The sequence below is a fragment of the Bombina bombina genome, chromosome 4 (assembly GCF_027579735.1).
Source record: "Bombina bombina isolate aBomBom1 chromosome 4, aBomBom1.pri, whole genome shotgun sequence".
Lineage (NCBI taxonomy): Eukaryota > Metazoa > Chordata > Amphibia > Anura > Bombinatoridae > Bombina > Bombina bombina.
In genome coordinates, this window is record NC_069502.1 from 581,944,528 (window position 1) to 581,971,338 (window position 26,811).

The 26,811-nt window shown below is 40.0% G+C and overlaps 1 protein-coding gene across 1 annotated transcript in view; it reads left to right on the forward strand.

Moving 5' to 3' along the window:
• The window catches only part of KLHL32 (kelch like family member 32), a 408,910-nt gene that overhangs the window by 30,452 nt on the left and 351,647 nt on the right, over positions 1-26,811 (forward strand). The window contains exons 3-4 of the mRNA XM_053712067.1: positions 2,990-3,170; positions 11,088-11,195. Of these exons, the coding sequence (XP_053568042.1) occupies positions 2,990-3,170; positions 11,088-11,195 (289 nt within the window). The remainder of the gene's footprint in view (positions 1-2,989; positions 3,171-11,087; positions 11,196-26,811) is intronic.

Below are 26,811 nucleotides of genomic sequence, written 5' to 3' on the forward strand. Positions count from 1 at the left end.
AAGAGGAGTCTGCTCTCCCCAACAACAGTGGAGAGTGGAGAGCGATTTTCAATGCTCTGAGGGCTTGTCCTCAGTTGTCCTTAGCCGGGTTATCAGGCTCCAGTCAGATACTATCACCTTAGCCATGAAGAAGGTGGCTCGTATTTTTTCAGTGGGCAGTAGCTCACAATGGCTGTCTATCTGCCATCCACATTCTAGGAAGAGGACTTCCTGAGCAGACAGAATTTTCATCCCGGGGAGTGGGTTTTCCATCCGGAGGTGTTCTCCAGGTTAACCCTCATATGGGGGGGGGCTGGAGTTGGTTCTGATGGCGTCTCAGCAGAACGCCAAGTTTCCAAGGTATAGTTCAAGGTCAAATGATCCGCAGGCCGCCCTGATAGTTGATCTGGCGGTTCCATGGGTTTTTAGTCTAGCATATCTGTTTCCTCTGTTTGCTCTCCTTCCACGAGTCATTGCTCGTATCTAACAGGAGAGAACATCGGTTATTCTAATAGCTTTTGCATGGCTTCGCAGGACCTGGTATACAGTCCTAGAGAAGATGTCATCTCTTACACCTTCGAGGTTTCCTCTGATGAAGGACCTTCTGTCAAAGGCTCCATTCCTTCATCCAGATCTCGTTTCTCTAAAGTTGATTGCTTGGAGATTAAACGCTTAGTCCTATCTAAGCGTGTTTTTTCTGAGTCGGTCGTTGTGACCCTGATTCAGGTTCAGAAACATGTTCTAGAAAGACTTTCCATAGGGTATAGCATATATTCCTTTATTGGTGTGGATCCAAGGGCCACTCTTGGGCCTCTATTTAACAAAGTCTTGCGGACCTGATCCGACAGTGTGGATCAGGTCCGCCAGACCTCGCTGAATACGGAGAGCAATACGCTCTCCGTATTCAGCATTGCACCAGCAGCTCACAAGAGCTGCTGGTGCAACGCCGCCCCCTGCTGACTCGCGGCCAATCGGCCACCAGCAGGGATGTGTCAATCAACTCGATCGTACTCGATCGGGTTGAATTCCGGCGATGTCTGTCTGCCTGCTCAGAGCTGGCGGACAGGTTATGGAGCAGCGGTCTTTGTGACCGCTGCTTCAAAACTGCTGTTTCTGGCGAGTCTGCAGGCTCACCAGAAACACAGGGCATCAAGCTCCATTCGGAGCTTGATAGATAGGCCCCTTGGAGTCAGGTCAAGATTCCTAGGATTTTGTCCTTTATCCAGGAAGGTCTTGAGATTGATTTGTTTCACAAATGTCTGGCGGATGTGCCAGATGTTCTATCTTATTTTCAGGCCGTATTTAGAATAGGGCCTGTGTTTACACCTGTTGCTCCTCCTTGGAGTCTGTACCTTGTTCTTAAGCTTTTGCAGCAGGCTCTGTTGAGCCTTTGCATTCCATAGATATTAAGTTATTATCTTGGAAGGCTTTGTTTCTTTTTGTTATCTTTTTTGCTCTGAAAGTTTTGGAACTCTCTGCTTGCAGTGTGCCTTATCTTATTTTTCATGCTGATAAGGTGGTTCTTCTTTCGAAGTTGAGTTTTCTTCCTTAAGTAGTTTCAGATAGGAATTTGCTGTTCCTTCCCTATGTCCTTATCATTCTTTATAAGGAACGTTTGTTGCACAATCTGGATGTTGTGCATGTTCTGAAATTCTTCATACAGGCGACTAAGGCTTTTCGCCAGTCCTCTGCCCTGTTTGTGTGTTTCTCAGGAAACGTAGGGTCAGAAAGCTTCTGATACTTTTCTTCTTTATGGTTGAGGGGTATAATTTATTTTGCTTATGAGACTGCTGGTTAGCAGCCTCCTGAGGGAATTACAGCTCATTCCATGCGGGTTGTTTCCTCTTTTTGGTCCTTCAACAATGCAGCTTCTGTGAAACAGATTGCAAAACTGCAACTAGTCTTCTCTGCATATTTTTTCCAAATTTTTTACATTTGATTTCTTTTGCTTCGGCTAAGTTTTCTTTTGGGAGTAAGGTTTTTCAAGAGGTGGTGCCTTTTGTTTAGGTCTACCTGTCTTGTTCCTCCCTAGTCATCTGTGTCCTCTAGCTTGGGTATTGGTTCCCAACAGTAATTGATGACGTTGTGGACTCACCGTATCTTAGGAGAGAAAACAAAATGTATGCTTACCTGATAAATTTATTTATTTCCGGATATGGTGAGTCCACGACCCCACCCGTTGTTTTCAGACAGTTATTTTGACTAAACGTCAGACACCTTTTACACCTTTGTATTATTCCTTCTTCCATTTCCCTTTGGTCGAATGACTGGAGTTTGTGGGAAGGGAAGTGATACTTAACAGCTTTGCTGTGGTGCTCTTTGCCTCCTCCTGCTGGCCAGGAGTGATATTCCCAACAGTAATTGATGAAGTTGTGGACTCACCATATCCATAAATAAATAATTTATCAGGTAAGCATACATTTTGTTTTTTACCCTGAAAACAGGGTTTCTTACTAAGGGGCGTATACTGCATTTTTGTATGGGAAGGAGATGCATACATTACTAAAGTGCACAATATAATTTGTCATTTTAAAATGTTGCAAAACAAATAATTGAACCATTCACACAAAAATTGTTTTGTTAAGGTGCATCAAAATTCAAAATGAAATTGTTCACCAAATAATTGTATTTTATAAACAAAACATGAAATAATACATGCAATAAATTGTATTAACTGTGCACAACATAAATCAGAATTTAATTACAGTAGATGTGTAAAAAAGCAAGACATTTGTACTGGCTGAACTTGGGCATTCCATGGGCGTATATGATTTTTTTTTATCAAATCCCAGTATAATTCTATAAACATTTTAGCACTACAGTTCTCACTAATTTTTCTTGCCAGTTAAAAAGTGTTGCAATTTCACCAAAATACTCAAAACATTAATTATTCTAAAAGGAAAACCTATGTTTACCAAAATACATTGATTTTAAGGTACAGTGCACTGAAAAAAGTGTGATTTGATTTGGCAATGTTGTCATATTTACATATTCTGTGTTTTCTTTCCAGTGTTCAAGAGATGCTTACAGGCCAGAGGCTTTGCCAATCAGTATCACACAAAGATGTTGTACTGTCTGCTTTAAACCAGCAGAGGAATGATGGGATTCTATGTGATGTCACACTTGTTGCCGAAGAACAGAAATTCCACGCACATAAGGCAGTGCTAGCAGCTTGCAGTGATTACTTTCGAGTAAGTTAAATATAAATATACATAATTTTTGTGCAGTTTAACTTCATACAATAATTGCTCTTTCCATTAGCTATTTTGTTACATAGCAAAACAACTTGGCACTTGGTCAGAGAGCCTAAGGTACTTGTACCATCTGGTAATGACTGAATTTGTTAATTGCTGACATGATATAACCCCACTGGCACTCTGAGCAGTTGCATTATTTAAAATGCTGGTGCACTGAGAATATCTAGCTATGCTTCACATGCACGTGCAGAGAACAATGTTAACACTGAAACAGTGATATTTTTTACTAGAAACTTTTTTGCCAATACCTGTATATTGCAAACATGTTACTATTCAAAGATGTAATTCATCTATGTGCATTTTTATTTTGACCGGAATGCCCCTTTAATGTAACATGGACAGCAACATTAAATAATGAGAAACTTAATTACACCATTCTAATGGTTCACTTTATTGTTCCTTAAAGCGACAGTAAAGTCAAACTTAAATATTCATGATTCAGATAGAGCATTTTAATTTTAAACAACTTTTTAATTTACTTCTGTTGTCAAATTTGCTTTGTTCTTTTGCTATCTTTTGTTGAAGAGTAAACCTAGGTAGGCTGATAGGAGCTCCTGAGTGTGTACGTATCTTTAGCAGTCTATGGCAGCAGTGTTTACAACTATGTATAAAATGGCTGAAAACAATTTTGCAAACACTGTTGCCAGACTTGTGCATGCTCCTGAGCTCACCCAGGATTACTCTTCAACAAAGGGCACCAACTTAACTAAGCAAAATTGATAATAGAAGTAAATTGGAAAGTTGATTAAAATGTCTTGCTCTATCCAATCTATGTAAGTTTAATTTTGGCTTTACTGTCCCTCCTCAGTTATATCAATGGTACAGTGGAACAGACAGAGGAGTAATTGTGACCACGGACACTATCCTGCTGGGCTGGGAAGCAGTCTGAAACTCATTAAAGGCACAAGGACTTTGGACTCAAGAGGAGTCTGCTCTCCCCATCAACATCTCGGAGTGGAGAGTGATTTTCAATGCTCTGAGGGCTTGTCCTCAGTTGTCCTTACTCGGTTTATCAGGCTACAGTTGGATACTATCACCTGAGCCATGAAGGAGGTGGCTCGGATTTTTTCAGTGGGCGGTAGCTCACAATGGCTGTCTATCTGCCATCCACATTCTAGGAAGAGGACTTCCTGAGCAGACAGAATTTTCATCCCGGGGAGTGGGTTTTCCATCTGGAGGTGTTCTCCAGGTTAACCCTCATATGGGGGGGGGGGGGGCTGGAGTTGGTTCTAATGGCATCTCAGCAGAACACCAACCTTCCAAGGTATAGTTCAAGGTCAAATGATCCGCAGGCCGCCCTGATAGTTGATCTGGCGGTTCCTTGGGTTTTTAGTGTAGCATATCTGTTTCCTCTGTTTGCTCTCCTTCCATGAGTCATTGCTTGTATCTAACAGGAGAGAGCATTGGTTATTCTAATAGCTTCTGCATGACTTTGCAGGACCTGGTATACAGTCCTAGAGAAGATGTTATCTCTTACACCTTGGAGGTTGCCTCTGATGAAGGACCTTCTGTCAAAGGCTCCATTCCTTCATCCAGATCTCGTTTCTCTAAAGCTGATTGCTTGGAGATTAAACGCTTAGTCCTATCTAAGCGTATTTTTTCTGAGTCGGTCATTGTGACCCTGATTCAGGTTCAGAAACATGTTCTAGAAAGACTTTCCATAGGGTATAGCATATATTCCTTTATTGGTGTGAATCCAAGGGCCACTCTTGTAGTCAGGTCAGGATTTAACATATTTTGACCGGAATGCCCCTTTAATTTAACATGGACAGCGAGATTAAATAATGAGAAACTTAATTACATCATTCTAATGGTTCACTTTATTGTTCCTTAAAGCGACAGTAAAGTCAAACTGAAATATTCATGATTCAGATAGAGCATTTTAATTTTAAACAACTTTTTAATTTACTTCTGTTGTCAAATTTGCTTTGTTCTTTTGCTATCTTTTGTTGAAGAGTAAACCTAGGTAGGCTGATAGGAGCTCCTGAGTGTGTACGTATCTTTAGCAGTCTATGGCAGCAGTGTTTACAACTATGTATAAAATGGCTGAAAACAATTTTGCAAACACTGTTGCAAGACTTGTGCATGCTCCTGAGCTCACCCAGGATTACTCTTCAACAAAGGGCACCTACTCAACTAAGCAAAATTGATAATAGAAGTAAATTGGAAAGTTGATTAAAATGTCTTGCTCTATCCAATCTATGTAAGTTTAATTTTGGCTTTACTGTCCCTCCTCAGTTATATCATTGGTACAGCGGAACAGACAGAGGATTCACCTAATTTAGGTTTACTTTTCAAAAGGTGTGACATCCCAAAATGAAGGTATTGGCTTGTATTCACAATTAAGAAGGAATAAAACAGGAATTATACTGATGGACGCAAAGGGGGATCATTCTTATTCCAGAACTTTCAAAAAGAAGCAAATTTGTGCAGTCAATTTTATTCAAGGCAGTTGTAAAGCGAGCTAGTTTATGTTTGCTAACAAATATACAGGAACTCTTGCCAGTTGGCCTACTTCTTTAGAAATGTAAAAAGAACGTCTAGAAAATTCATTGGTGTAAGTTGTCTTAGACAATATGGCAGGAGTGTGTATTGTTGATGCCGCTGGATGCTAAGCAGATTTTACGTTAGACAGAAATGCAGCTCTTAAGCATCACAATAGTTATTTCATAGGGCCCAATGATCTAAAGCTCTCTAGTCTGGCGAGATAATCTAAGAAGTTTTGTCAGTACTACAAATCTTTTGGAAAAAGCTCAATTTTAGCTGTTTAGCTATGCAGAATCCTGAATGTGAAGGACAGACATATGTTGCAATGTAATGCTGTCAGGTCCCAAGGTGTGGTAAGGACCGCACTATATTTAGAGAGTCAGGTCCTGGAGCGCATTAGAAGGCACGCTGCTGTGGCTTCCAGGACTGGTGGGCTTGCTATCCAGAAGGGGTCTAAAGCTGTAAGGACTCAAGGCCATGCACAGTTGTCTTCGGCTTAGCGTGGCTTGCAGTGCTGTGTGTGCTGTTAACTTCTGTGTTCCTATGGAGCTGTCTGTGTAATAAGATAACGCTATTTATACTTTTTATGTCCAAAGTGACCTTTGGCACCAAGACTGAATGGGAAGTGTTAAAAGATTATTTCTGTTCCCCATTTAGTGCTTGGTTATTTTCCTGTGAAGACCATGGCAATCTTGTTCCTGGCCTACTCATTCGTTACTGACCTTGGCAAGTTATCTGGACTCTGCTTTTCATCTTACCCTAATCTGCTTTGTCACCTAAGAACTGATTATCTGGCTAAAAAAGTTTTGGAAATGTGACCTGGCTTGCAAGTTTGTTTTACCCTCCTTTTCTGATGCATGGACTCTGAAGAAAACCTTGGATTTTCTTTTGACTTCTGCTCTGTCCAAGCATACTTGTGTATCTGGTTACTTATTTAAAGAGTTCTGCTGCTTGCCTCTGCTCTTGCAAGTGCAACATATCTCATGCTTTCATGGTTGGAGTGTACAACTCAGGTAATTACCTTATTACACTATAAATGCTCAAAAAATCCCCCAAAGATTTTGAGTGATTTCTCTCCCTGCTAGGGAGTTTTTGATCATTAGGCCCATGGTGTCAAGCAATTGCCCAGAAGATAATTTCATTCACCACATGAAGTTAGCCAATAATATATCTTTTGGAATCAATCATCATGTTAAGAGGCAGATTTCCATTAATTGAATTATGTATATAACAGAAATCTTCACCATACAATGGGATATTCAGATGGCTTATGGGTATTACCTTGATTTTCCTTTTATCCTCCATGTCCTTTAAGACATTTTTCAGAGCACAGGAGAAATTTTGGTGATTCTGCCATTCTGGCCAAGACATTTATTGTTTCCAGTTGTATTCAGATTGCCCTTGGACTCTTCCTTTGTGGACTGCATCTAACAGCTGTTTTGGATGTGTTCTCTACATGGATACAACCATATGAGCATTCTTTGGATTCTGTTATAATAGGTTATATGATATTGTGTTATTTTTACACAAATGATTAATTTATAGTCTCAGTTCACATATCTACCCTTTCAGATAAAGAAATGCCCCAAATTGGAACTTATTTATTTGTGTTGATTTTTTGGAGTCAGGAAGAATGTATGACAACAAAGGCTACAAAAGGTCAGACCTCTGGTTAATTTTTAAAATATCGCCCAAGTGTCCCCAAAATAATGTGTGTTCCCTTTTTAATTAAAAAAATAGTAGCATCTTTATTTTTGTTAAGCAGTTTTTAGGGGTTGAAGTGACCGGGTGCGGTGTGTTAGAATTTAGAAAATAAAAACAGCACTGAAAAGTGCTTTTACAATATGGTCTATAGGGACTGTGTGTTCCCTGTAAATATGTAAGTATATGCTTATATACATATATATGTGTGTTAATATGTGTATATACACATATTAACACACACATATATATATATATATATAGAGTATATATATATATATATATGTATATATTTATATATATTTACAGTTTGATGCCCATCGCTGCACAACTTTCCCCCTTCACCGCAATAGGTTCTAATGCAGTGTCTGATGGCATGAGAACAAGGTTCCCATTGGAACCTATGGAAGCGAGCTCTCGTGAGAGCAAAGGTTCCCTACAATGTGAACGCAAGGTCACTTTTGCATTGCGCTCAACTTGTAATACCAGAACACATTTGCATGCGCTGGTATTACTGAGTGGAGCACAAATGTTGTAATCTGGCCTATATTTAGTTTTTTTCAAATCAATTTAATGCTTGTGATGTCATAAACCGAATTCAACTCTAAACAACTATTATAACAAATACAAAACATACATCTGTTACAAACACCACAAAGATAAAGACAATGGCCTCTAGTTATGAAGGTCTGTCGGACCTGATCCGACAGTGCGGATCAGGTCTGACAGACCTCGCTGAATACGGCGAGCAATACGCTCGCCGTATTCAGCATTGCACCAGCAGCTCACAAGCAACGCCGCCCCCTGCAGACTCGCGGCCGCCAGCAGAGGGGGTGTCAATCAACACGATCGTACTCGATCGGGTTGATTTCCGGCGATGTCTGTCCGCCTGCTCAGAGCAGGTTATGGAGCAGCGGTCTTTGTGACCGCTGCTTCATGACTGCTGTTTCTGGCGAGCCTGCAGGCTCGCCAGAAACACAGGGCATCAAGCTCCATACGAAGCTTGATAAATATGCCCCAATATCTGTAACAGAAGTATGTTTGTATTTGTAATAATGGTTGTTTAGAGTTTAATTCAGTTTATGACATCACAAGCATTAATTAGATTTTTTTAAAAACCTGTTTGGCAGCCCTAGTAGGTGTGTCTGATCGTTCTGTGGGTAAGTCTGGGTGGGGCTCGGTCATTGCCTTTAAAACAGGGATACTGAGGGGTTGCAGTCAGGTAGCAGGTCATATCTCCCAACCTATGACAATACCGCAGGATGCATGATGGTTGGGAGGTATGAGGAAATCCTGCATTTCAGGTACAAGTTTTGAAAGGGCATACACTCCACTACACCAAGGAGCCTGTGCAGAGGGAAAATAGTGACTTGTATATATGTGTTCACATGCAAGTGACTTGTGTGTGTGTGTGTATATATATATATAATTTTAATGATTATAATGCAAAACATTTTACCAAGCAAAAAGATTTCATGTGCCATTGCAATAAAATATCTAATGGATTTTAACAACTAAAACTGATCTGACAATTTCTTGTCCACTATTTGTAGAAATTACAGAATTCCCCTTTTCTGTTTCCAAAACTTCATGTCATAATAATTCCAATACCCAACCAGTACCTGTGCCTCATAGTGGGGTGCATTTTAAGCTGTGAAAAATGTAAAAAAAAAAAAAAAGGAATTCTTTGTTAAATTGAATTATTTGTAAATACATTCATTGGTAGTGTGATGTGTCAAATCACTTACATTTTGTATTCTACATTTTTGACCTGAAGCATGGTTTGCTATTAAAGGGACATAATACCCAAATGTTGAAGCACTTGAAAGTGATGCAGCATAGTTGTAAAAAGCAGACTAGAAAATATCACCTGAACATCTCTATGTAAAAAAGAAAGAGACTTTAAAGGGCAAGTCAACCCAAAAAATGTTCGAACATATTTAGATAATGTATTTAACGATTAGTACTCCAAACTGTAGCCAAATTTTGATGTTAAAATATACTCTGTAAGTAAAAAGAGTTACTAGCACTCCTTCGGCGGTTTTGAAATGGTCGCCTGACCCCTCCTTTCCCGACGTCATCCTTTGCTTCCAATAACTGAAACTTGTCGATCCAGCGCATTCCGAGATTTGAACATGCGTAATGCGCCTTTTTCATCAATTGGGGCTATTTTAGTAAGGAACAAAAAAAATGCTCATTAGCATAGCGGTTCCTATATGCGGTGGACCAGTGTGTGTTCCCTTCTTCGGTCCCACAATTCTTAGCTACGATAGGTGAACTACAGATAAACCAAACCACGTATGTATTACCTCCTCAGAATAAACCGTGTGCATAACCTGCTAAACATGCTGTTAACTGCACTGTGGTGTCTAAAGAGTGTATTTTCAAGCGTGCAATATTGTATTAAGTGGTGCTGAATGTCAAATACTCTGTTTACCCCCTGGTTCCCATAGACTGCAAAACAACGCGTTACACGGGAGCCATGGGGTTGATGGAGAACTAGATTTACTTTAACCTAATATACTTTTTCGAGTTAGACTTGACATGAGGCAGCGGATTTTCATTTGAAGGATCCCAGGTCACAACTCTACTGCTGAGCACTAGCAGAGCTCCCCACACCAGGCTGTGCAGTAAGAAAACGACCCATAGGGAGCACAAATTACTTCAGTCCCACATCCCAGAGCAGTTTTAGTGTTGTGATTGAAGTAATTTGCATTGGATATAATCATACCTTAGAATTACGATTATATCCAATGCAGATGACTTCAGTCACAACACTGGAACTGCTCTGGTAACAGTTGGGCTGTGGGACCGATGAAGTGAACGTACATTGGTCCTCCGCATATAGGAACCGCTATAATGAGCATTTTTTTTGTTCCTTACTGAAATAGCTCCAGTTGACAAAAAAGGCGCATTGTACATTTCGCGGGAACACGCAGGATTGATACGTTTCAGTCAGAGAAAGCTGTGGATGATGTCAGGGAAAGGAGGGGTCAGGCGGCCATTTCAACACCACCGAAGGAGCGCTAGTAAGTCTTTTTACTTACAGAGTATATTAGCATCAAAGTTGGCCTACAGTTTAGAGTACTAATCGTTAAATACATTCTCTAAATATGTTAGAACATCTTTTGGGTTGACTTGCCCGTTAAGCTGCCAGTCAGGATGCTTGTCCCAAGACAAGCTAGGGAGTGTACATCTGTCATGTGCAGGCACAGTCATGTTATTTTCCTATTCAGTTTATGGAAGTTCAGTGTGAAATCTCATGAGATCACTGCAAAGGAATGCAAAACCTCAGTTATTGTGTTTTCTTTTTTTGTCTTTTCTTTTCCAACTTGCAGCTTTACAGCAGCTTGAACTGTTCACACAGCACTTACTCTGGTGAGCTAAAGAAATTTTGAGGTAAAATATATTCCCTTTTTACATAGAGAAGTTCAGGTGATATTTTTATGTCAGCTTTTACAGTTTTGCTGCATCATTTTCAAGTGAGTATTATGTCCCTTTAAGTGAGGAACTATAGAGATGATATGCCTGCATGCATTACCAAATAGTACTGATGACTACTGTAGTCAATGAGCACATTTATTTGTAGGCTAACTGTTCAAATTATTGTTTTAATTTTTAAATATCTGCTGTGTAAATGCATCTATTTTTTTTTTCTTCCAGGCAATGTTTAGTTTGTGCATGGTTGAGAGTGAAGCTGATGAAGTCAATTTGCATGGAGTTACCAGCATTGGTTTAAAACAGGCCCTGGATTTTGCATACTCTGGACAGGTAAAGTTAACATACTTTTTTATTATTATTTTAATTCTAACTAATAGTTTAAAACCTTAAACTCAAAAATTCCCCAAAACATGTGTAATTATTCAAAGTGAAAAATTTTCCATTCATTTAATTATTTTGCCTATTTTATTTGTAATCAGCTCTGTGAAGTTGTAGTTTTTTTCACAACACCAATAAACTTTATTGAGGACATTTACCTGTAAACACCGTCTGTAGTATGCTTATTTGAATAAAGTTTATTTGTGTTGCTGCTGTATGTTATGAAGATTTACTGATGAGATTGTGCGTTTGCTCCTTCAGCCTGCACATCTGCTAAGAGAATTTATACTGGTCCTGGATCTATTTGTTTTTGTTATGGTAGTTTTTTCACAACCCAAGACTGATTGAAGTGCATTCTGCGGAATTCATGTCCCTTCCCCTCCTACATATTGCATATAGATTGGTTGATATGTGCTGGAGCTCATTTATATCCATCGCCAATTGGCTACAGCAAAAGGAGATGAGGTAAACAATAATCACAAGACTTTTGAAGGTGTGTGTTCCGGACTGCAAAACTTTGCTCACTGCTTCAACCAAGTAAACATATAAATCACATTCCCTGTGCACCCTCATTCATATACTCATTCTGCTCAAAGGGCCAGAGGTGTCATATAAGCCACCTCCAACTGTATGAGCAGCTCTGGTGAATGCTAGAGAACAGAGCACCAGTATATGTGCGTATGCCACTGAAACAGTTATAGCTGTTACCAGAAGTATTTTTGCATATGCAAGTATATTTAGAAAAGTTAACTTTCAAATCTTAAACACACACATACGCATTTCAAATTTGACTATTATGTCCATTTAATTTATTCTTCTTGTCATGAGATGCAGGACACAGCAAAGAGGGTGCAACACTATTTTATTGTAGAGCATAGAAATATACATCTGGTAGCATTGATCTCACTTAGTAACTGCGACACAGACAAATGGACCTAAGCCCCGCCCCCATCCGGTGACGTCACTTCCAACTCTCATCACATCTTCCCCCTTTTCAAAGGACAAAGCATACATTTTTTTTTCATTTGAATACAACAAATAACAAGGTATACAACAACAGTTTTGTATAGTATATAACAAATAACAAGTTACAGAAAATATAAACAACATGAATTACATCCTGACTTGAACATCGGGGTAGCCTACCCTAGTCCACAGTGACCATTTAATTATTCTGCCCATACTTCCGGTCACTGTTCTAACTAATGTTAATCCCGATATCGGGCCGGAAGTCTCACCACTCTTCCGCTTGATGTAACTCTACATGAACTGTCCTCTGATACAGAAGAAGGTGATTGAGAGTCTGCTGGAGGCAAAGACATATCCCCGCTGTGATCTTGCTGAGGGGAAGGCACCCCTTTTAAAACAGGGGATCTCACCGGCGGTGGTACTGAGGCATCCAGTTCCAAACTCTCATGTACAGGGTGAAGATGTTTTCGATTACGGCGTGTAACTGTCCCCCCATCAGTAAGGACTACATAAGACCTTGGTTCTGGAGAGCGTCCAATTACCATAGCAGGCATCTTCCATTTCTTCTCATCATCCAGTTTAATTCTGACACTTTGCCCCGCATTCAGCTCCTGCAAGGGCCTCACAGAATGTCTCCTGTCGTAGAAGAATCGATAGCCCCTTTTTGCCTCTTCATCCCTCCTAAGGACTTCGTCCCAAGGAATAGAGCTGGTTGGCTTGAAGACACCCATAGAGGGTAAGGTGGTGTGAATCTGGCGTTCTAGCATCAGCTGTGCCGGGCTAAACCCCGTGGCTTGAATGGGAGTCGCCCTATAGGACAAGAGGGCCAAGTACGGCTCAGATTGCTTCAAAATGAACTTTGTTGTTTGAACTGCCCTTTCAGCCATTCCGTTGGCCTGCGGGTAATGTGGACTTGACGTGGAATGTACAAAATCATATTCTCTGCTGAAAGAACTGAACTCTGTGGAAGAGAACTGTATTCCGTTATCACTCACCAACTCCATTGGTATGCCCCACTGGGCGAACAAGCTCTTGAGACGAGTGATAACAGCTTGACTTGTGATTTCATTCAAAGGTGCAATTTCCAAATACCTGGAATAATAGTCGATCACGACTAGGAACTTTTTCCCGTGCAGTTCACACAAATCAGCAGCTATGTTCTGCCACAGGCCTGCAGGCAGTGGAGTAGAAATCAAGGGCTCCCTTCTCTGAGTAGGCCGGCGTTCCCGGCAAAAGGCACATTTAGACACATGGCTTGCAATGTCGGAACTGATCCCAGGCCACCATACTGCCATAGCTGCCCTTTCTCTGCACTTTGTAATGCCTAAGTGGCCATCCTGTTTAACATCTCCTGCCGCATGCTGACAGGAATAACAATGCGGTCCTGGAACAGCACCAACCCATCCAGCTCCGTGAGCTGCCACCTCTCTGACTGGTAAGAACTTAAAGACATCCAGGCTGCCCGACTCTCGGGCCAACCTTCTTTTATGTACTTTATAACTTCTTGATGAAGGTCTGTATCTAAATATGTCTCTTTCTTTATTTGTTCTAGCTTCCCTGAAGAGATGTACTTGGAGGCCAGAACTGAATCTACATACACTTTCACATCCGATTCCGTTGAAGACTCTTCAGCAGCAGCCAGCAGGAGGCTGGATAGTGTATCTGCCACAACCAGTTGTTTCCCCGGCACATGCACTGCCTGAACATTGAACCTGAGCAGCCTCATTAAAAGTCTCTGGCATCTTAGGGGTGTTTTGTCAATATCATAGGAGTTGATTAGAGGGACTAGCGGTTTATGGTCAGTCTCCAGACTAAATTTCTCTAAACCCACTAGGTAACGCTGAAAGCGCTCACAGCCCCAAACTGCAGCCAGGCACTCTTTCTCAATTTGGGCGTATTTTGACTCAGCAGCCGTCAGTGTACGGGAACAGTAGGCGATGGGCTGTAGTTTGTTTTCATTCAACTGCAGGAGGGCAGCCCCTAACCCATAACTGCTCGCATTAGCACTAACCACAGTCTTTTTGGAAGAGTCGTAGAACCCCAACACTTGCAGGGACTTGACCTGCATAAAAGATTCTTCCTGTGAAGGTCCCCAGACCCAGGCAACATCTTTCTTTAGCAACTCTGTGATAGGGTGTAGTATAGTGGATACATCTGGGATGAACCAGCCCACATAATTTACAAGGCCCAATATTTGTCTCAGCTCACGTACATCAGAAGGACTTTTCATCTGTTCAATAGCACAAATTTTCTCGGGGTCTGGCTTGATGCCATCCCCATTGATGATATGCCCAAAGTAACATAACTCAGCTTTCCTAAAATGGCATTTCTCTTTATTTAACTTCAGCCCGGACTCTCTAATAGTCTGCAGCACACAGCTCAGTCGCTGATCATGTTCCTCCAATGTAGACCCATACACTAAGATGTCGTCCATGATGACTACCATGCCCATGTGGTCTCTTAGGAAAGAACTAATTTCTCTTTGAAAGATTTCAGGAGCAGAAGATATCCCGAAGGGGAGTTTGCAGAAGCAAAACAGACCTACCGGTGTGATGAAGGTAGTCAGTTTGCAGCACTTTGGATCTAGAGGTATCTGCCAGAAGCCGCTAGAAGCATCCAATGTAGAGAAGAACTTCGCCCCAGCCAATTTCGGAGCAATGTTTTCAAGTGTCGGCAGCACATATCTCTCTCTTCACCACCTCATTCAGCCTACGCAGATACCTACTTTCCTGTTTTTCTTCGCAACAGGCACAATGGGGGCACACCAGTCAGTTGCTTCAACAACCTCTTCAATAACCCCCATATTCTTCATACGCAGAAGCTCCTTCTCCACTTGAGGCATGAGTGGGAATGGAATTCTACGTGGAGTGGTAATGCTGTATGGGACTGCGTCACCTTTAAGTGATATACAGACTGGGTTGCAATTCAGTAGGCCCAATTCACCAAACATATCTTCTGAGATTTCATTCACTTGGCTACTAGGCCCAAACCACAGGCTGCTTTTCTGCTCAATAAATTGTTAACACACTGACCTCTAATCACATGCACCCACATGATGAATTTCCTTTGCTTGTACTCGCAGCTGGCAAGAAATTTTCTCGCACAATCAAAGTGGCCACCAGGACTATGGGCTTTTGTTGTAACTTTTGCCAGCTGGGGCTGTTGAGGCAGTTTTATGAATGCTGCAAGGGACATTACAGTGATGTCTGCTCCTGTGTCAATCTTAAAGGCAACTTTGGCTCCCATTACAGTAAGAGTAACCCTCCAATCTTCATCTGAACCAGGCCGTTCGACAACAGACCCTACAAAGGACACTTCATGACCCTCCTGGTCGCTATCCACCTGCATCTTCTTAATATATTCAGTTTTACACACCACTTCAAAATGGCCAATTCTGTTACATTTTCTACATCTTTTGTCTTTAGCAGGGCATATGGCATTCTGATCATGGGCACGGTTGCACCAAGTGCATCGGGCATGCTGCGCCCATCCACTTCTGGGCCTATCTGCTGCCCTTGGTCTACCGCTCACACTGTGCCTTTCACTAGCAGCCCTCCTAAACTGCTGCACTTCATTCACAATACTCTCAGACCTCAGATCAGCACTTTGCTTTTTCACGAGTTCACTCTGGCGGGCCATCCTAATAGCCCCATCCAATGTTAAATCAGCCTCCAACTGCAGCTTCAGTGAGACTTCAGCATCTGCAATTCCTATAACTATTCTATCTCTGATTTGCTCCTCTTTAGTAACACCATGACTCCACAGATTCTCCCACACGCTGGGCACGTTTGTGAAAACAAGCCCTCTCATGAATCACATTTCTTTTGGGCACAAAGTGGGCACTGAGTTTTTTCATAACTACTTCAAAGACAAATTCTCCCCCTTCTTGGAGAGTAAAGAAATTGAAAACTGGCTCCACATCTTTCCCCATAGAGTATAAAAGAGAATTAACTTGTACTTCACCACTTTCCTTGTCCAGCTTGGAAGCAATCCTGAAGCGCTGAAACCGCTGACGCCAAAAGGCTCAGGTGGGGTAAACTTCGACATCGTCATCAATCAGGAAACAGAAGCGCAGGCAAGTACTTCTGACACCATGTCATGAGATGCAGGACACAGCATAGAAGGTACAACGCTATTTTATTGTAGAGCATGGAAATATACATCTGGTAGCATTGATCTCACCTTTGTAACTGCGACACAGACAAACGGACCTAAGCCCCGCCCCCATCCGGTGACGTCACTTCCAACTCTCATCACACTTCTATGTTTCTTAATATTTAACGTTGCATTTGTGTTGAACTCCAATGTTGGAGAATAGAGAGTTAATAATTGCAGTATTAATGCACTTCTCACAAAGCAAAATGAACAGCGATCACACGTAATAAACAGATTCTATTCCACTGTATGAAAATGTATACACTAATACATTAAAATAGAATTGACAAATAAAACAATTACATAAAAAATATACTTTCACTATAAAAATAAATCTGTAGCAGTGTTGCTGAAAGCCCACAACAGCCTGGCCAAACACTGCACACATCACATGTTTTAAGGTCAAGGGATAGATTTACCAAGCAGCAGATGCTGCAATCTACCCCCGATGCTTCTGGTTCCCTGGAAACATATGTTAAGAAGTAGCGGTCATAAGACCGCTGCTCCTTAACTCGTCCGCCACCTCTGAGGTGGAGCACTGCAATCATCCCGATCCAGTACGAATCATGTCCACCTGGCTGAGAATCATGTCCACCCGGCAATTTGATAAATCGACCCCCAAGCCTCTTTGTAATGTGTCAATTAATGCGCTTGTCTCAAGTCATTTGGGGTTGTGATTTATGCAGTTTCTTCACTTTATAACAATGATGGTCTCCTTTATTCTAACTGGAAATTATTAAATTAGAATAAAACAATGATGAGTTATTAGTTGGAAGGTTCCGCATAAAATATAATAAAAGCAATTTTATGTTGAAATTGGAGTATATGGAGTTTATGTAATCATATATCAGACATTTTTTAATGTAATAGGGGGTAATTGTTTGTACAAAATACAAACATAAACTAGAGTTCTCAAATATTATATTCTTTTCCTCTCATGTTATTGTACTACTATGAGTCTTCCATGCTGCATATAGTGCTTGGAGCTACTTGGAGTAGGTAGAAACTTGCAAGAAAAGTTTGGGACTCTTCTTTCTCTATACATATCCTTGCTCTTTTGTGACAGTGTCAATTAGGTTTTTGTTCTTTTCAAAGTAGGTTGCATAGGTATAAATGTGCTTGAGATCTTGTTTTCTTTCATAAAGGTAGTGAGAGTCCACGGTCCATTACTCCTGGGAATTATACTCCTGACCACTAGGAAAAGGCAAAGCTTTTCAAAATTACAAGAGCCCTTAAAACCCCTCCCACTTCACTGGAAACTAATCTTGTCTTTGCCTTTGCAGAAGGAAGGTGCTCCAGATGTTTGTGAGAAGGGTTCTCAGACCAATTTGAGGCCCAATATAGTCTCCTGCTGCTGCTAAGGTCAGGCCACTCCATGCCCTTGTTCAATGTGGACTACGACCAGGCAGCTAACAACACAGAAGAATATTACAGAGTTTGATTGCTTGGATGTATTTTGGCTGTTACCACACTTTTTGTTTATATCTCTCAGAGAACAGTTACCCTTTAGTGAATTAAGATGAAAAGCCTTCAATATTTCAGGAATTGCTAATTTCTGTAGTCTCCCTTATTAACATTTATTTTTTCAAAAGCCTCTACTTTATGAGTAGAGTCAGGTCCTTGTTTATTTAATTCATTCTCTATTGTAAAATATGCTGAATCTCAACCAGATTGTTCTCCCATTTTGTATATGTATAAAGCATTCAATATGCTCCAGGGTGGGCGGACAAGGTTTGCTGTCATGAACCTTGCTTGCCCAGCCTTGTGAAAAGCTTGTTCAGTACCACTCCCGGGAATTGTGCATGAGAGGAGGCAGTCAATCATCCGGATCGGATCTGATGCTACTTAACTAGTGTTTCTCTGAAGCTACTATTGCATCTTGATAAATGGAGCCCTTTGTGTTCTCATGATCCATTGACAGAAATGTTTCAATGCAGAGATCCCTTCAGTTCATCTGATTCCACTGATTCCACTAATGATTCTTATTCCTCACATATAGGAACTCATGTACCTGAAGAGATTCATCTTCTTCCAAATGTTTGTGATGAAAAAAAGGCATAGAATGTTTTCTGTTTGCCATATAGTTAAGGCTAGAAGATTGTACAGAGCAGTGCTTTTAACATCATGATTTTAAAAGGGATAGGAAAGTCCAAATTGAACTTGCATGACTCTTTTAAATTCACTTCTATTTTCAATTGTGCTTCGTTCTCTTGGTATCCCTTGTTAAGAGCTAGTTGCTGATTGGTGGCTGCACATATTTGTATCTTGTGATTGACTAACTAGATGTGATCATCTAGCTGCTAGTAGTGCAATGCTGTTCCTTTAAACAACGGAAAAAAAGAGAATGAAACAAATTTGATAATAGAAGTAAATTGGAAAGTTGTTTTAAATTGTATGTTCTATCCATTTCATGAAAGAAAAGTTGTTTTTATGCCAGGGCTAAGCTGCTCTGGCCCATCCTGATCAAATAGTTTATTATGTATTATAGTTTTAGTAGTGGATGTACCTATCACAACCTTCAAACATACCAATTTATCTTTGAAGGATGGGACTTTATTTAGGGATTCTATAGGTATGTGGACTTAAATAACCTTTTTTTTTTAAATACTTTTTAATCTATTCTTTCCACTTGTAATCCAGCCATTTGTACTGTTTGTGTGGCCTGTGCTTTGAAAATGTTAGACATAATGCTTTAAGCATTTAATTATTTTAGAAAAGATTTTGGGGACCCAAGCTTAGGGTCTGTTGTAACCTAATGATTGTTACAAGTTATTAGCCACATTATAGAAATACAGTTAAACGTTCTGCTGCAGCTTATAAAGGCACTCTCAGTGGGTTTCTTACAAATTATGAACACTTTAAAGGGACATTCCGGTCAAAATTTAAATACAAATAGATTAATTGAATCTTTGAATAGAAACATATTTGTAATATACATGAATTGGCAAAAATGCTTCTAGCAAAAGTTATCACTGTTTTAGGGGGGCTTGTATCATGTCAGCAATTAACAGATTGTACAAACACCTTAGGCCCTCAGAGCAAGTGCGGTGTTTAAAATGCTGGTGCACGGAGCATACTTAAATACACTTTTCAAACAGCTATAATTTTTATTAGAAGCATTTTTGCTAACACATGTATATTACAAAAATGCTTCAATGCACAACTAAAATGCATCTGTGGGGATTCCAATTTTTGCTGGAATGTCCCTTTAATGATGGTAAATTCAAAAGCATATTTATACATACAATATTGCCTACTAATATAAAGACTTAGAATTAGTCTCAGCCTTGAGAAAGGTTCTAAATTGTTAAACTTGATTTTTTATATCCAAGCTAATGGAAAATATTTGTACTTTACAATCACAATGTGGAAGGTTAATTTTAGTATTGCACCCTGGCTACAAATTATATATACACTTGCTTTGCAGATTTTTTTCAGATTTGTGAGATATTTATAGCTGTTTGTTCAGCAACAGATTTGATTATTACCAGAATTCTGCGTTAACATATTTTATATTTAGATTAGTTTCACCTGTATTGAGATATTTGTCTGTAAGCATTTTACATTAATATATTTTCTTTTTTGCTTGTAACAGATTGAGTTAATGTCCCAGATTTAGCACTGCCCGCCCAGCATCACGTCTAGCAGGCAGCAATGAGCTGCCCTGAATTTTTCATGGCACACTAAGCTAAGTGCGCAACCCTGCCTGCTGCTCACGTGCAAGCAGGGGCTGTCAATCTCCCCGGTTGTAAAAGTCTGGAGGTATTGACATACGCCACATAACAGGGGGCATAGTGGGTTAACAAGCAGAGGTCTGATGATCACTGCTTCTTAACTCTTTGCTGCAGGAATGCTTGTGGGAAATTGGAGTCGATGGGGCTCCAATGTTCATATCAAAGCTTCATAAATGGAGCCAAATATGTATTTTTGGTGCCTAAATGACATTTTTGGAGTGGCGTTGGCAGTTTTTGAGTTTATGGGCCTGATGATCAATTAGTTTGCAAGCAAAAATGTAAAAAAAAAAAACAGGTTTAGCTTTGCAGGACAGTCTTTGTCCAGTTATCAAAGAAAATGGGCTGTCCCTGCAAGTGGCAAGATGTCTCCAGTAGAAATAATGAGAGCCCTCTGCTATGTAAAGGTTCACAATGGAGGATGAAGTTTACAGAGAGAAACCGGCATATGTATAAACTTTAATATTACACCTTATACAAATTAAAATACTCTGTTTTCAGGACACTGTACTTTTTGTATGTACAAGTTTTGGTATTAGAGTAATTAGTATTTTGAGTATTTTTATAAAAGCTCACCACCTTTTAATTTGAAAAAAAAACAACCCAGTGAGAACTGTAGGACGGACATCTTTAGATAATTTCAATGGGAATTGAGAAACCATTTAATACGCGCCCCTGAAACACCCATGTTGAGCCCATTTTACAATAAAACAATTACTTTTTCTATTTTGTACTTCTATGTGTTTTTTTGCACATCCAGGGCCCGATCTGATATGCAGCGTCGCCCGCAAAAGCCGGCGACGCCAAATTTTGCGCGGGTTTGGTATGACATATACGGCGTAACATAGAAGTTACGCTCGTATATTTCTGCCTTCGGCTGTAGTTTTTTGGCCCATAGACTGGCATACCAAACCCTCGCAGTTTGGTATCCAATATACAGCGTAAGGACTTATGTGGCGAAAATGGAGAAATCTTACTCCATTTTCACCTCGCCACAAATTGCAAGCGTAGTAAGCCTTACGCTGAGTATTGGTGCCCCGTAACTCCCTAAACTACCTGCAAAATAAAACCTAACACCTAACGCATGCACAATGTCTATCTACCTGTCAACCTCAATCCCCCACCGCAATCTTTAATAAAGTGCTTAACCCCTAAACCGCCACTCCCGGACCCCGCCACCAGCTACATTTAATGTCTAACCCCCTAATGTGATCCCCCTACACTGCCGCCACCTATATTAAAATTATTACCCCCTAATGTGAGCCCCCTACCCTGCCGCCCCCTTTTTTAACTACATTACCCCCTAATGTGAGACCCCTACCCCGCCGCCACCTATTTTAACTACATGAACCCCTAATGTGAGCCCCCTACCCTGCCGCCACCTATTTTAACTACATGAACCCCTAATGTGAGCCCCCTACCCCGCCGTCACCTATATTATATGTACTACCCCCTAATCTGACCCCCTTACACCGCCGCCACCTATATTAAAATTATTACCCCCTAATGTGAGCCGCCTACCCCGCCGCCACCTATTTTAACTACATTACCCCCTAATGTGAGCCCCCTACCCCGCCGCCACCTATTTTAACTACATGAACCCCTAATGTGAGCCCCCTACCCCGCCGCCACCTATTTTAACTACATGAACCCCTAATGTGAGCCCCCTACCCCACCGCAACCTATTTTAACTACATGAACCCCTAATGTGAGCCCCCTACCCCGCCCGCTACCTATTTTAACTACATGAACCCCTAATGTGAGCCCCCTACCCCGCTGCCACCTATTTTAACTACATGAACCCCTAATGTGAGCCCCCTACCCCGCCGCCACCTATTTTAACTACATGAACCCCTAATGTGAGCCCCCTACCCCGCCGCCACCTATATTATATGTACTACCCCCTAATCTAATCCCCTTTACACCGCCGCCACCTATATTAAAATTATTAACCCCTAATCTGAGCCCCCTACACCGCCGCCACCTATATTAAATATATTAACCACTAAACCTAAGTCTAACCCTAACACCCCCTAACTTAATTATTATTAAAATAAATCTAAATAATATTAATAATATTAACTAAATTATTCCTATTTAAATCTAAATACTTACCTATAAAATAAACCCTAAGATAGCTACAATATAATTAATAATTACATTGTAGCTATTTTAGGGTTTATATTTATTTTACAGGTAACTTGGTATTTATTTTAACTAGGTACAATAGCTATTAAATAATTAATAACTATTTAATAGCTACCTTTAAAATAAATCCTAACCTAAATTACAAATACACCTACACGATCAATAAATTAATTAAATAAACTACAATTATCTAAACTAAAATATAATTAAATACACTAAACTATATTACAAAAAAAAACAAAAATAAATTACAAAAAATAAAAAAAGATTACAAGAATTTTAAGCTAATTACACCTAATCTAAGCCCCCTAATAAAATAACAAAGCCCCCCAAAATAAAAAAATGTCCCTACCCTAAACTAAATTACAAAAGTAATCAGCTCTATTACCAGCCCTTAAAAGGACCTTTTATGGCGCATTGCCCCAAAGTAATCAGCTCTTTTACCTGTGAAAAAAAGAACAACCCCCCATTACAACCCACCACCCACACACCCCTACTCTAAAACCCACCCGATCCCCCCTTAAAAAAACCTAAGTTTAACCCCCAAGTGGTCCTTACCTGTCCTGAAGACCGGCGGAGAAGGTCCTGATCCAGGCGGAGAAGTCTTCTTCCAGGCGGTGACCTCTTCTTCTTCCAGGAACCAGCCGGCGCGGAACGGAGGAGTTGAAGACTGATGACCGCGGAGCTGAAGACCGTCCTCTCTGGAACTGAAGACCGGCGATGCAGGAACTGAAGATCGGCGCCATGGAGCGTGGAGGATCCTCTTCATACGATCACCGCCGTACACTGAATAGGAATTCAAGGTATGTGATTAAAAATGGCGTCCCTTGAATTCCTATTGGCTGATTTGAGCCTTCAAATTCAAATCAGCCAATCGGATGAGAGCTACTTTAATTCTATTGGCTGATTTGAATAGCCAATAGAATAAGAGCTACTGTAATTCTATTGGCTGAACCGGTCTTCAGTTCCAGAGAGGACGGTCTTCAGCTCCGCGGTCATCGGTCTTCAACTCCTTCGCTCCACGCCGGCTGGTTCCTGGAAGAAGAAGAGGTCGCCGCCTGGAAGAAGACTTCTCCGCCTGGAACAGGACCTTCTCCACTGGTCTTCAGGACAGGTAAGGACCACTTGGGGGTTAGACTTAGGTTTTTTTAAGGGAGGATCGGGTGGGTTTTAGAGTAGGGGTGTGTGGGTGGTGGGTTGTAATGGGGGGGTGTTCTTTTTTTTCACAGGTAAAAGAGCTGATTACTTTGGGGCAATGCCCCACAAAAGGTCCTTTTAAGGGCTGTTAATAGAGCTGATTACTTTTGTAATTTAGTTTAGGGTAGGGACATTTTTTATTTTGGGGGGCTTTGTTATTTTATTAGGGGGCTTAGATTAGGTGTAATTATCTTAAAATTCTTGTAATCTTTTTTTATTTTTTGTAATTTATTTTTGGGTTTTTTAGTAATATAGTTTAGTGTATTTAACTATATTTTAGTTTAGATAATTGTAGTTTATTTAATTAATTTATTGATAGTGTAGGTGTATTTGTAACTTAGGTTAGGATTTATTTTACAGGTAGCTATTAAATAGTTATTAACTATTTAATAGCTATTGTACCTAGTTAAAATAAATACCAAGTTACCTGTAAAATAAATATAAACCCTAAAATAGCTACAATGTAATTATTAATTATATTGTAGCTATCTTAGGGTTTATTTTATAGGTAAGTATTTAGATTTAAATAGGAATAATTTAGTTAATATTATTAATATTATTTAGATTTATTTTAATAATAATTAAGTTAGGGGGTGTTAGGGTTAGACTTAGGTTTAGTAGTTAATATATTTAATATAGGTGGCGGTGTAGGGGGCTCAGATTAGGGGGTTAATAATTTTAATATAGGTGGCGGCAGTGTAGGGGGATTAGATTAGGGGTTAATAATTTTAATATAGGTGGCGGCGGTGTAGGGGGATTAGATTAGGGGTTAATAATTTTAATATAAGTGGCGGCGGTGTAGGGGGATTAGATTAGGGGTTAATAAATTTAATATAGGTGGCGGCGGTATAGGGGGATCATATTAGTGGGTAATATAGTTAATGTAGGTGGCGGCGGGGTAGGGGCTCACATTAGGGGGTAATCATTTTAATGTAGGTGGCGGCGGGGTAGGGGCTCACATTAGGAGGTTAGACATTTAATATAGCTGGCGGCGGTGTAGGGGGATTAGATTAGGGGTTAATATATATATATATATAATATAGGTGGTGGCGAGGTAGGGGATTAGATTAGGGGTTAATATATATAATATAGGTGGCGGCGGGGTAGGGGGATTAGATTAGGGGTTAATATATATAATATAGGTGGCGGCGGGGTAGGGGGCTCAGATTAGGGGGTAATACAGTTAATATAGGTGGCGGCGGGGTCCGGGAGCGGCGGTTTAATACATTTATTGTTAGGAGTGAGAGGGGGGATTGCGGATAGAGGGGTATACGTGTTGGGCTATGTTTGGGAGGCGTGTTAGACAGTAACGGGAGATTTAGTAGTTTAGTCAGTTTTTTTAGGCAGCGGCAGTTTCTAAAGTGCCGTAAGTCACTGGCGACTCCAGAGATTTGTACTTACGCAGATTTCTGGACATCGCTAGTTTGTCAGACTTACGGCACTTTAGCAACTGTTGGCGCCGTATATGAGATAGCTCGCTGTGCGAGCTGAAACTACGGGCGGCGCAGGTTTCCACGCTTGCGCCAAAACCTGCGCTGTATATCGGATCGCGCCCCCAGTGTGTTTAAATTACAATTTACAATGTGCATATTTAATATGAGTTATTACTGTGTAATTTACACACAAATTTAACATTTTTGATAAAATATGATTTTCGGTTAACAATTTTGTTACAATTTTTGATGCACCTTAACAATACAATTTTTTTCCCAACGTATTTTTATGTGAATGGTTCAATTATTTATTTTGTGTGATAATTAAAATTAAGATTTTTATTGTGCACTTCTGTAATGTATGCGTCTCCTTTTCATATGAAAATGCAGTATACACCCCTTAGAGAGACACCCTGTTTTCAGTGTAAAAATGGCTTCAATCATTCCACCAGGGAACAGTACTGGTGAGCATTCTTAATTAATCTTGCCAAACCTGAGACCTTTACATCATTGTGCCCTAAGTGAGACAGCGTGTTTTTAAGATTATTACCCTTTTAATTGAAGTTTGCTGTACTGTCCATTGCTGTTATTAAAGGGACAGTCTACACCAGAATATTTATTGTTTTAAAAGATAGATTTTTCTTTATTACTCATTCCCTGATTTTGCATAACCAACACAGTTATATTAAAACACTTTTTACCTCTGTGATTACCTTGTATCTAAGCCTCTGCAGACTGCCCCTTTATCTCAGTGCTTTTTACAGATTTGCATGTTAGCCAATCAGTGCTGGCTCCTAGGAACTCCACGTGCGTGAGCACAGTGTTATCTATATGAAACACATGAACTAACACCATCTAGTGGTGAAAAACTGTCAAAATGCCCTGAGATGAGAGGCGGCCTTCAAGGGCTTAAGAATTAGCATATGAACCTCCTAGGTTTAGCTTTCAACTAAGAATACCAAGAGAACAAAGCAAAATTTGTGATAGATGTAAATTTGAAAATTGTTTAAAATGACATGCCCTATCTGAATAATGAAAGTTTGTTTTGGACTAGACTGTCCCTTTAAAGGGACACTGAACCCAATTTTTTTATTTCATGATTCAGATAGAGCATGCAATTTTAACAACTTTATAATTTACTCCTATTTTCAAATTTTCTTCATTCTCTTGGTATCTTTATTTGAAAAGCAAGAATGTAAGTTTGGATGCTGTCCCATTTATGGTGAACAACCTGGGTTGTCCTTGCTGATTGGACAGACCCAATAAAAAAGTGCTGCCCATGGTACTGAACCAAAAATTGTATGGCTCCTTAGCTTAGATGCCTTCTTTTTCAAATAAAGATAGCAAGAGAACGAAGAAAAATTGATAATAGAAGTAAATTAGAAAGTTGCTTAAAATTGCATGCTCTATCTGAATCATGAAAGAAAAAATTTGGGTTTAGTGTCCCTTTAATGTGAAAATTATGTAACTGTAATAAAAACATTGTGAAAGTACAGAAGACAGTTTAATGAGAAGATAATGTATTTAAGCTTAAAACCATTTAAAAAGCTGCATTAAACTCCACAAGAGTGAGCACAATGTTATCTATATGGCACACATGAACTAGCGCTGTCTAGCTGTAGGAAATTGTCAAAATGCATTGAAATAAGAGGCAGCGTTTTAGAGCTCAAAAATTAGCATATGAGCCTACCTAGGTTTAGTTTTTGATAAAGAATACCAAGAGAACAAAGCAAATTTTATGATAAAAGTAAATTGTAAAGTTGTTTGAAATTGCATGCCCTATCTTAATTATTACTAGACTGTCCCTTTAACTAATAAAACACACAGCACTTCAGAGTACCAAAATACACATTCACTGTTCTATTTTTAAATATACTTGCACATCAATTTGATTTTATTATTTATATGTTTTCATGGAAAACTCTAAAAATGATA